Source organism: Rhineura floridana, chromosome 6 (genome assembly GCF_030035675.1).
Source record: "Rhineura floridana isolate rRhiFlo1 chromosome 6, rRhiFlo1.hap2, whole genome shotgun sequence".
Classification (NCBI taxonomy): Eukaryota; Metazoa; Chordata; class Lepidosauria; order Squamata; family Rhineuridae; genus Rhineura; species Rhineura floridana.
Genome location: NC_084485.1, coordinates 93,565,452 through 93,577,936, shown reverse-complemented (window position 1 = coordinate 93,577,936; position 12,485 = coordinate 93,565,452). Strand labels below are relative to the sequence as shown.

The 12,485-nt window shown below is 41.2% G+C and overlaps 2 protein-coding genes across 2 annotated transcripts in view; one reads left to right on the top strand and one right to left on the bottom strand.

The window, feature by feature from the left end:
- Positions 1–338: 338 nt before the first annotated feature.
- Positions 339–8,402, bottom strand: DIO1 (iodothyronine deiodinase 1). The gene is made up of 4 exons (XM_061633040.1): positions 7,992–8,402; positions 4,854–4,997; positions 1,677–1,876; positions 339–437 (listed from the first exon to the last, which is right to left on the bottom strand). The coding sequence occupies exons 1-4, from the start codon at positions 8,323–8,325 to the stop codon at positions 372–374; spliced, it is 744 nt and encodes a 247-aa protein (XP_061489024.1). The 5' UTR covers positions 8,326–8,402; the 3' UTR covers positions 339–371.
- Positions 8,093–12,485, top strand: part of YIPF1 (Yip1 domain family member 1) — a 21,073-nt gene continuing 16,680 nt past the window's right edge. Inside the window, exon 1 of the mRNA XM_061633039.1 lies at positions 8,093–8,114. The gene's annotated coding sequence lies outside the window, so the exon portion shown is untranslated. The remainder of the gene's footprint in view (positions 8,115–12,485) is intronic.

Sequence of the window (12,485 nt, the reverse complement as noted above, 5' to 3'; positions counted from 1 at the left end):
AAGACTAATGATTGCTTTCTAATGGTGTGCCATTTTTTGTCTTTCTCAGCTAAATGGGGCTTTATCCTTCATATATGTTTTAAATCTCTTCTAAAGAAAAAGCTTTAAAAGTTAAGGCTGTGTTCAAGGACGTTGTCCCATTAGCACAAGGACTTCTGCTTGCACAATAGGACTTCTTCCCCAGACCCACTGCCTCCCAAATCTGAGTTGGGGGAAAACCCAGAACAGATGTGGGGAGAAAAGAGGAAATCCCATTGCACAGGTGGAAGTCCTTGTGCTAATAGGACTCTTGGATGCAACCCTTAATAAACAGACTTTAGAGTTGTTATATTATTTACATATGGGATTGCTACTACGGCTATTTTACAGCTTTAAAGTAGTTTTTCCAAAACTTCAAGTACTTCTTGTGGACAATAATTCCAAGGTCCCACTCCACCCTGTAAAAGAAGAAATACAATTATTTCCTTGAGCAACTTCTGCAAAGGAGGATGCAGGTTGTAGAAAAGGCTGGGAAGAGATTAGATACTAATATTCCTAATCTTCATGAAAGTATTTAGGGTAACAATACTTGGCATTCAGTAATTATTTAACAATTAGATGTCAAGAAATAGAATTCAAAATGGTTTGAAATTATACGAATACTGCATCTCCTTAAATAGGCCATTGAGTAGGTACTGTCTTCCTCTTCCCGTTATGGGAGATGAAGGGAAAAATTACATTTGTGCTCCCACTGGGAGGGAGGAAGGATGGGACACAAGGAAACAAATAAATGCATATAATGATGTAGCAGACAGTTTTGTTTGTGTTAAGAAAGTAGCTTTGAGAGGCTGTGGTTCTGAACAAAGAAGCAGTAGTACTTAGCCCATTCCCCTCCTGCAGCTTTTTCAACTCCAAATTACTCTCCATGCTGTTTCTTCTCCCACAAGGTTTCAGGCGCATGTTTATCCTTGCAAACAAGTAAATGGAATCTTGCAGGGGAAGGGGAAAAGGAACTAGGTTTAAGCTGAAAAGGGTTAGCATTCCTTTATCTCTCCCCTTCTCAGCTCAGAATTGCAATCCTCCAACCTGATTTTCTAAACAAAATAACTTGTTGCACATATTTACATGTAATGTACAACCATACAAGGGAGAGAGAAGCACAAGTTAGTTGCCAGGGGTAGCCAACATGCTGCCTTCCAGATTTTGCTGGACTGCACCTCTCATCGTGCCTGACCATAGGCCATGCAGTTTGGAGCCGACAGGAACTGGAGTCTAGCAACATCAGGAGGGCATCACTTTGGCTATCCCTGTAGTAGCTATTGGAATTTTCTTGCTCTGTATTCAGAAAGCTCCATATCATAGATTTCTCTTTAAGGAGATTCAAGTCACAGTTCTCAATGTACCTGCATAAGTTCAAATCCCAGTAAAGTTAATGGTATTTACAAGTAGACAGGTATATTCAGGGCAGGGGTCTGTTTAGTCAAGGTAGATACAAAGTAACTCTAAAACAAGACAAGGTCATGAGCTTCACTTTGAAAGTTAATGCGAAATTTCTTAGTTGAGTCACACTGGAGTAGGAATTCTTCCATATATTTTTTCTTTATTAATAATAATATGATCCAAGGTACTCAAGACCTAGACCAATTGTCATCCTATGATATGTTCTATGTTCTACCATACTGTTTACATTTTGTTACCTTATAAACAACCTTTCCTTTTTGAAGGACATAAAGCCTTTCTGGCAGAGCTGCATACTTGGAACTGCTTTGGTTTTCCATAGTATCTACAACCACTGGACACAAGGGATGCTCTTTCATTAGGATTTGTGCAGCCTGTATACGATCTTGGAGTGTTCGGTGATTTTGAACAACAATATTGTTCTTAAAAGCCCAGCCGTCTAAAACAAATAGCATGATTAGGCCAATTATACAGCATTTGTTCACAGTCAGATATATTAATATCCTTAAGGACTGTAGAATTGTAAGTCTGTTAGGGTTGCCATATTCCAGTTCCACAAATCAGGGCAGGCTAATTTGCATATTATGCACATTATTTGCCAATTATGCAAATGAAGCATATTAATAGTTGCATTATCCAGTTGTTTTGTTTTGTTACCTAGTAATTACCAACAAAAACTGACAGAATATGTGAGAAAACCTTTTTTAAATGTACATTTTCAGCCTTAAATGCCTAGGCTCTAGTTTCCAACACTATGGAATATTTATTTATGTATTAAGATCACTTATATCCTGCCCTTCCATTGTTAAAAACGGAGGTCAGGGCAGCTTAATATGGAAATGGACTGCAAATATAATGAAAACAATAATACTGTAACTTTTCAAGAAAAGTTTGGGAACCCTTGGTGTTAAGGCATTTGCCTATGTTCCTATGCTGCTCTCACCCCTCATTTAGGTGCCTGGGATGCATGCATGTGGACATACCTCTTTACAGCTGTGGAAAGTGATTCTTAATAATGTGTTCTCTGCTCTAGGTCTCCAGACACAAGGTTGCATAGGTGTTTATGCGCGTGACTGTAAAATATTTTGTGACGTTCAAGTTCTATATGACATCATTTAGTAAATGTGCTTAGGATCGCACCAATGGCATTTCCAAACACGTACTTTCACACAGACTTTGGTTTTCTATAACACAGTGTTTGTCCAAACCTTCACACTTGGGGGGGGCATTACTTGCACACCCCTTCCATAAGCACTTCAAGGTTGGATGCACACCTTAACCAAGACACAGACAACAGGGCACTTAAAACAAAAAGAAAAGAAAAAGTGTTCTTTTTGTTTTCTGAGGAGGAAGCTCTTCTTTGGGAAAGTATTTTATTAGCATTAGCATTAGCATTAAAATACCACCTTTTCTCCAAGGAGCTCAAGGTGGAGTACAGAGTTCGAGCCCTTCTCGTTTAATCGCCACAACAACCCTGTGACAAGTTAGGCAGAAGGGCAGTGACTGGTGCAGAATCACTCAGCATGGCTGAGCAGGGATTCAAACCCTAGTCTCCCAGGTCTTTGTCCAACACTCTAACCACTATGCTACACTGGCTGTCAACTTTGAAAACACTCACTCACTCACTCACTCACACACCCCCGATTTCAAAGAAAGCAAGACCTGCAGACAACCGGTGATCCATTTACAGGTCCAAGCTGGCCAATTCCACCCCCCCCATGCATCCAAAGGCTGCCTTCACCCAAGACACAAAGAGAGACTTTATTACCACCAGCAGCCTCCTGGGAAGAACGAGGAGCTCAAATCAGGTGGGGGGGAAGAGGAGAAGAAGGGAAACCATGCCTCCAACTTGCTGGGCAGGCCGGAGGAGGAGGAAAGTGGATGGAAGCTGCAGACACTTTAAAGCAAAGGTTGCTGTTGCTGCTACTGCTGCTGCTTTGCTCTGGAGGTGACTCCCCCATCCCTGGTTGCTTTGGTTGGGGGCTGCGGCCTTCCCAGTCACAGAACTCAGTGCGCACCTGCACACACACACACCTTGGGAGTATCAATAAAGCAAAGGGAGAAAGGGATGGGTTTTTTGTCAGTTTCATTATTTCTTGTCAATTGCAGGCCTCTCCCAGCTTCAGCCAGAGAGCCTGGGGTGTAATTGACACCAAACTGATCAGAAGCCAACAGAACTCAGATGGGCTTTTCTCAACAGTGAATTGGGTCGATACAGATTTAAAGGCACATTAGCTTCCTCTCTGCGGCTCAGCGCCCACCCAGAAAATCCGAGCCACCTAATGGGTTAAGCGGGCGCCGGGTAGCAGGACTATAATCTGGGTAAAACCTGGCTAACCAGGCAATATGGCAACCCTAAAGTCTGTTGGAGTATTAAATACTTAGTAAAGGAGACTATAACATTTATGTTTTAATTCAAAGCTGATACTGATTTATAATTGGGGACAAGATATTTAAATTCTAATTTTTTAAAAGCAGGAGTGACTAAACAGGTGCCCCTGTTGTTAGAAGATTCCTGTTCCCCTCACAGACCTTCAATCTTCTAAGTTTTTTGGGAAGAGGAAATGACTGTTAAACCAGTCTGGCAAACTGTAGCTCTGAGAGGAGAATACGGATCTCCTAACAACTCTCAGCACCCTTCACAAACTACACTTCCCATGATTCTTTGGGGGAAGCCATGACTATTTAAAGTGGAATAAAAGGGGAATAAATGTCTGGTATTAATGTGGCCAAAGAAAATGGGGATTTAGAAGCACCTTCTTGTGTCTTGTAAGCCTTTAAAGAAATCACAATTAAAACAGGTATGAGGAACATTGTTTTACAGCTCGCATCATCCCTGACCATTGGCCATGATGAATATGGCTAATGGGAGTTGGAGTCCCATCTGGAAAATCTGGAAGGCTATTCCTGAATTTAAAATATGTTATTGTAGTTTATATTCTATATATGTGCTATAGCAGAAATGGGGTACCTCAGGCCCAGGGGCTAAATGCAACCCTCCAGGCCTCTCTATCTGGCCTTTGGGACTCTCCCCTGGTGACATATCATCCCAAGCCAGGCCCCTTGCCAGCCCTTCTTTGCAACCTCCAGGAGTTGTTTTGCTTGGCTGGAATGTGGCCTTGAACTCTGATAATACTTGTTTGCCTGGATGGAGGATAGAGAGGGATTGTGTATGTAGAAACTACCCCACTTGCCACCCTGGGCTCCTTCTAGGATGAAGGGCAGGATATGAATTTAATAAATAAATCATATACATAGATAAAATTTACATTTATTAATCAGACAACTTCTGCCTCTGGCCCTGCTCACCACTGGCATATGGCCTCCAGAAGGTTGCCCAGCAGGGAAGTAGGGCCCCTCAGTTTGAAAAACCTTCCCCACCCCTGCACTATAGAGATATAGTAATCTTGTTTTACCTGAGGAATGAGCTTCTTCAATGTAGATTATAAGGAAATCTGCAGCAAATTGGAAGTCTTCTACAAGCTTCTTGAATTTGCCAAATTTGAACATAAATGAAGGTCAGGTACAGCTTCCAAATGCCAGGACCAAAGGCCTGTTCTCTACAACAGACATAAGCAGTGTTCAAAGTATAAGGATAGCTTTTAAGTGACAACACTTGATATAATAAAGAAGTCAAGAGCTCTGCCACATTTCCTGCACATTGGACAGCTAAGATTTGATCCTATGGGAACACATTTGTGAAATCTGTAAGGGAGACCCTTTCTCTTTCCAACATGTTAAGAGTCCTTCCCTTAAATCGCAAATGGGTCATAAGGATCCAGTTTTTCTGCATGTGGGTTTGGCACGTTAGCTTCCATGCATTTTCATTTTTTCAGTTGGTTATGGACATTAATTGCTATTACACTGCTTCCTATCCAAACCAGTGGGTGGAACTTGATGGAATGTATTGAGTTGAATGTATTTTCTGCCCTGACTTTTTCCATTCTGGGTTTGCATTAGGGCTGCCAGGCTCAGGGCCTGAGACTGATCCTGTATCTTTAGGAGAAGAGAAAGTCAGCCAAGTGCAGGTGTTCTGGCAACACTGTAATGAGAAAAACCACAAGGTGGAATTCTCCCTTCCCCCTCCACAACTTTTAAAGATACAGATGACCTCTTGGATGCCGGGCCTGCTATTATTTTCTTTATTATATGATTATTTGACAATAGCCTATGAAATATCTTTCTTTGGCTCTTTTTCCAAACATGTTTTGACTCAAACATACATGTCAACAAAGAATATACAAACTATACAATGACCATTTTGAGTGAGTATGTATGAATGCATTGATTTTTCCATGTGTTTTAAAGTCAGTGCAAGTTACTTATTAGAAAATGCAGCTTAGTGATAGTTGTAAGAGAGGGCATAGTGCAATTTGGGTTTATTATTTCTCCTGGCAATACCTTTGGACAGCCTGGAGCTTTAGCAAGCACTATCACTTTTCTTGGAGGGCTTTCTCTGTTTGCTCACAGAAATGTTATTTAGTGCCAGGATGGAATCTGAGATCCTGTGCTTGAATGCCAGGGAGTAAGCCCCATAGAACTTTAATATGCATAGGACTGCTGGGCCCTTAAATATTTGCCTTCCCCAAATATCCATTATTATGTACTATTCAGTAATTTGTCTTGCTATACTTTAGAAAAATAGAAAAGGATATTTTCAATTTTAAATAATAAATCAGCATATAGTTAATTAAGAAATCAGTTTCCGCCCAAGTCATTCATATACAGATAAAACTGAGCTATTATGATTTCACCAAGACCACCACCAACAACATGTTACAATTAATTCCAGATAGTTAAATCTGGTGTGAATTGTTTGGTGCCTTTTGTAACTTTCCCCAGTAGTTTAAATATGTTCTGGCTCAATACAGGCTGCACACCCGCCCACCTAAATATAGTATTCACTAATAGGCAAAAAACCTTGTGGTTTAAGAATGTACCTATAGCCAACCGATATTTCTATCAAACTTTAAAAACCTGGGAAATTGGGCAGCTATAGCGAATGCACCAGGGGAGCAGGAGACCTGACCTCCTCTCCGAGATATTGTACTGCCTTACAAATTTGTCAAAATGCAAACACAATTTGGGTTGGTCTTTCACAGTCCAATCCACTTGCTGTGTAGCTTGGAAGAATTTGGTAACATGTGCCTCTGAGCATATGGTGAGTGGTGGCAACACCTGCAGTCAGCCCAAATAACAGAAACAAGACATGTGCCAGGGAAGGGGAGGGGAAGCCCCATTTCATTCCATTAGGAAAACATTGTGAACAGTATCATTCTTTTTCACTGTTGCCCTTACCTTTTTATTCTATAGCAAGCACACGTAGCCTTCCACCCAAATTTAAACCAAAGCTGTCCCTGACCACATCTACACCAGACTGTTATTTCACTATAGGCAGTCATGGCTTCTCCCAAAGAATCCTGGGAAGTGTAGTTAGTGAAGGGTGCTGAGAGTTGCTAGGAGAGGCCCTGTTCCCCTCACAGACCTTCAATCGGAGCAGCTGACTGTTAAACCACTCTGGCCACTGGAGCTCTGTCAGGGGAATAGGGGTCTCCTCTCAGTACCCTTCACAAACTACACTTCTCAGGATTCTTTTGGGAAGCCATGACTGTCTAAAGTGAAATCAGTCAGGTCCAGAGCTTGGAAAAGTTACTTTTTTGAACTACAATTCCCATCAGCCCCAGCCAGCATGGCCACTGGATTGAGCTGATGGGAGTTATAGTTCAAAAAAGTAACTTTTCCAAGCTCTGCGCCCCTGATTAGGCAATTCCAGAAGCTGTGAGTCTGGCTTTTAGAACACTGACAGCTGGTTCTTACTGAACATGCCCAACATGATCATTGAGTTCAAGCCAAAATTTCTAAATTAAAAATCAGCATGGCATTTTTTTAAACCTTTAAACTGCAGACGATGGTCAGAGTGTGGGGCAAGGCCAGTAATAGGATTACAGGTACTCTGTGAACATGGCTGATTTTTAATGAATTTCAACAGATTATGAGAAATCTGACAGAAAAAAATCCAAAAGGGGTCTGGGTTTTTTTCTTTCTCTTTTTACACTTTGAACTCTTGATTCTCTCTGACTGTTTTGTGTATCACCATGAAAATTGAGAGGGTTGTTAAGCAAGCATTTCTGAATTCTGAATTCAGGACTATAAGTTTTGTAAGGTTTTGTTTTGAAATGAGCTTATAGGGAGGATCAGAATGGTATGGGGGTATTTTCAATTTAACATTGCGGAATGTGAAAAATCTATGCTGGCTATAGTATACAGCTATTCTCGTGGCTGTATAATAATCTGGTATCAGAATTGTCAAAGCATGGTTTACAATCAGCTTAAAAATTCCAGAGTCAGAACTCATGTTTTGAAGGCGTTTTCTGAACTGCAGTTTGTGCTAACCAGTGGCAGCTGGTGGTTCCATGTCAGTGGGGCAGGGGAATCTGCTCTGGGTTTTAGTCTGGTTTTCAGCAGTTTCCCTTGCCCCACTGATATGGAGCCACCACTGGTGCTAACAAATACCAGGAGACTTCTCACAATCCTCTACCATTCTTTTTACTTACCTTGCATGAAATCCAGGATGTGATGAATTTCTCCTCCAAAATCTACCACAGAGGTGTTGGGAGCAGGACAGCCTTGAGATGCTTCATCTTCCAGCCTTTGCCATCTGACTTTCAAGATGAAGAGTAAGTACTGGAAACTGAAGAAAGTTGGACCCCAGTTCTCATAGATGAAATTGGGGTTCCTTGTTATACTGCTGTTTTTCCCCTGTTTCAGTATATATTTCTTTACAGTAGCTGGGAATAAGATCAAGCAGATTTTACCAACAGCAGTAAAGAAGCATGCTTCAAAGAAAATCCAGATCTTTTGCATAAATGTTCTGATTTTGAATATCATGGCAGAATGAGAGGCTGCTGCCTTTGTGTAAAGAACTACTGTGCATACATATGCATGACTTCTGCTGTTGGCTCACAACAGGACATTGCTACTCTAAAGTTTAAAAGGAATGTGTGATATCACTGGTGTTTAAATGTATGTAGTTTGGGTAAGTAGCCTTTGGCTGAGTAAGTCAGGAGTGAGCATTTGCATATGAATGGTGATTGGTTGAGAGACCGGAGGGGGAGGAAGAGTATGATATTTAAAGTGTGTGTGCTTCAAGATTCAGATAGGAAATAGTTCTAGATAGGAACTGATAGGAGATAGGGACTGATAGGGCTGAGTTACAGAGTTAGGGTCTGGTTTAGAGATAGATAGATAGCTAGAGTCAGTACAGGATTAGATTCAGTTAGAATTGTGACTTCTTATTGTATCATTTTTATCCAGTGCATTAATAAAGATCTTTTTATTTTTATCATCCCATGCCTAATACTACTCGGTTACTGAGGAGAGGGAGAGCAGTGCAGTAAGTTCACAGGTATCTCTGATAAGATGGTGTCCAGCTGGGTATAAAAATTTTCCTTGATGTCTTCATCAGCATCTAATGTTGGTGCATAAGCACTTACAATAGTTGCCTGCTGGTTTTTGGCAAGTTTTAATTGGAGACTTGAGAGTTGTTCATTAATGCCAGTAGGAACTTCTGACAAGAGCTTCACAAGATCATTTTTAATAGCAAAGCCTACTCCATGTATTCGTCGTTCTTGTTCAGGCAGTACTTTCCAGAAGAAGGTGTAACCTCCTTTTTCTTCCTTCAATTGTCCCTCTCCTGCTCTTCGAGTTTCTTGGAGTGCTGCTATGTCAATACCAAAACATCTCAACTCCCTCGCAATGATGGCGTTCAGGACATTCACTATCTGTATTGTCCAGCAATGTCCGTATATTCCACGTTCCAAAGTTCATTTGTCTTTTGCGACTGCTAAGTGGTGACCCCACTGGACGCGGTAATCCAGTCAGGGAGAGAGATGAGGCAGACTATATTTAGGGCACCTTTTCTAGCACCTTCCCCATAAGGGGTGAGCAGAGTGGATCCTGAATAGGAATGCTCAGTCATGGATACAGCTGCCGAACAACTCAACTGCCTCAGTCCTTGAGCCAGGACTACTGAGTCTGTATCCACTGCCCATGTGCCAGTCCATGACTAGCGGCTTCCGGATTTCACAGTCCTGCCCCCGTTGCCATCCGCCGATCGCCATGGGACTTTTGGTTTGGTTTGGTTGGAAGACACCTGTGCGTGAATTTGTTTTATGTGGGGAGATTGGTGCATGACGATCAACACACAATCTTGATAGAAAAAGGCTTTGATCCAATGGCATGGATACCACATTGATTGGAAGTCTTTTATCTGCTGCAGCCTTCATCCGCCTTCACAGCCGTTGTAACGTACACATTGTTATCCTCCGCTTGTTCTGCCGTTGAGGACTTTCTTTGATCGTTCTTTGTCTGGTTCCTCTCCCTTGACCTTACCGCCATGGATGACCCCGCTGGGAGTACATGACTCCCGACGGCATCGCTCACAGGGTTCATTGGAACACGCAAGCCCACTCACCACTGCAAGGTGATGATCCATACACATATTCATACAGGACAGGGTCCTCTACAAGATGGCATTGGTTCCAACCCAGGTCAGAGCTTTTTGTTCAGTTATAGCTCAGACAAGGTCATTTATCATTTCTGATTTTAGAGTGTTTTGAACTGTATTTAATTATGCATTTTATAACTTTTGTGATCCGCCCGAAACGTTTTAGTTAACTGCAGGGAATAAATCTAAACTACACCAACATTAATTTATGTATCAGAAGAATAGCCAAAATCTATAGGAAACATTATAAGAAACTTGGATGCCCATTCCAAATTATGATTTGGGGCACCACGAATCATAGTTCCACACATCAGGGATACTGTCTTCTATTAGATGCCATCTATGCATAGTTTAGAGTCTCATCTATGAAATTATATATTTATGCTTCTTGAGTGAATCGTTGTCTGGTGATCCGGCCAAGTTTCCATCTGCCATGGCACCAGATAAGATAGAGTCATACTGTGAGAAGAATTGTTGTGCATTTGATTTATTATATCTCTAAATACATTACTACACATATATATTATATTTCTCCAACAGGTAAGAACCAAGTATACAAATGAACATATAAACAAGTGCAGACTTAATTTAAAAAACAAATAAGGAAGTCACATTTATCAGAACTGGTAAAACGGTAAAAAACATTTTGCTTAGAAATATATTAGAAAATTTTTGCAGTTTACAAAATCAACACCATTTCACATGGGCTGGAATTAAACAATTTCACCCATTCAAAATAATCTCCTGGTTTTCAAACATCTCTGAAATAGTAGTAGATTTAGAAGAGGACCTTCTAAACTGCACATTGCACATCATTGTTATTGTTTGGTCCTTTATAGCCTCATTGCTACAATATGACTTGGAGTACTATTTTTCTTTGTGAAGTCTTGGAACAACTCATTTGTTGCACAAACATCACCACATTTGCCCAGGGTGGCAAAAAAGTGATACCCCCCAAGTCTTTAAAAAACATCTTAAAAACAAAAGATCTTTACAAAATCAAATACAAAACATTGAAAAACACCTTTTGAAAATTACAAAACATTGTTGAAAACATCTTGAATATAATTCCAATACAGATGCACACTGGGACAAGGTCTCTCCTTAAAAGGGTTGTTGAAAGATGGCATTTTCTTATGTTTAATTTTTGTATCGGTCTACCCTCTTACTCACCTTGTTACAGCTCAAATATTATTATTTTAAAAAGCCATTGGTATTGGCGACAGAAGGAAACGTGGCAGGTTAAACAACAATGATTTCTTGAAGATGTAATTTCATAATTGACACTCAAAAGCATTCATGGATGGCATCTCAGAGAAGACACTCTTCCAGGTGCAATGTAGTATGTTTTATGGTGCCCCAACCCATCTTTTGTGATGGGCACCTCATTTCCTTATTCTTTTCCTGTACATATTTGCTATATTTTCTAATACATATATGCCCTTGTCTGTGCCATACAGATACAAGAAATTCTGAATTGGGTGGGAACCCTCTCCAGAATGCATGGGTGTATGACCTGCAGTGCCCAAAGCATGTTTGATGGTGGAATCCCACAGTTCCTTATGTATTTTCTACATAGCTTGATTATTGTTGTTGTGCATAGATGTCGATACCTGTTCCGTATGACCACAAACCATGCCAGGCAGGATGCAATGGCATCTCGCAGAGAACACTATTCACTTTGCTCAAGTGAATGATTTTTCATAGCCCACAGAAGATTTTGTAGTGGTCACCACAAATTATTTATTTATTTATTTATTTATAGAATTTATTAGTCGCCCATCTGGCTGGCTGTCCAGCCACTCTGGGTGACGTACAACATAGGCATATAATACCTAGACATTAAAAATCTAAAAACAATGAAGATAAAATCTAGCCCACCCGAAAAGCCTACCTGAAGAGCCCGGTCTTCAAGGCCCGGCAGAAGCTCATCATAGAAGGGACATGGCGGAGATCATTTGGGAGGAAGTTCCACAGGGTGGGGGCCACAATTGAAAAAGCCCTCTCGTTCTCACCAGTTTGGCTGTTTTGACTGATGGGATGGAGAGAAGGTCTTTTGAGGCTGATCTTGTTGGGCGGCATAGCTGATGTTGCTGGAGGCGCTCCTTTAGATAGACTGGGCCGAAACCATATAGGGTTTTGAAGGTCAAAACTAACACCTTGAATTGGGCCTGGTAAGCAACTGGTAACCAGTGCAGCTCTTTTAGCACTGGAGTGATATGATCTCGCCAGCAGCTGCCTTTAATCAGGCGCGCCGCCCCATTCTGTACCAGTTTTGCCATATTTACTCTTCATTATTTTAGCTGGGAAAGACATGCATGTCATAGAGTACACCATCTTTTTTCCTGGGGTATATGATTTGTCCTGGCCCAGAGCGGTTTTTGGGGTGTGTACCCCCAGTTACTTATTTTTTCCTGTATGTTTTTTTCTGCTTTGGTTTTGGATAGATGCCCTCCCATGTGCCCTACGCCCAGCAGAAACTCTGGGCCAGGCGGGACGCAGTGGCATCTCCTAGGGGACACCCTCCCCTTTCCTGGAGTAT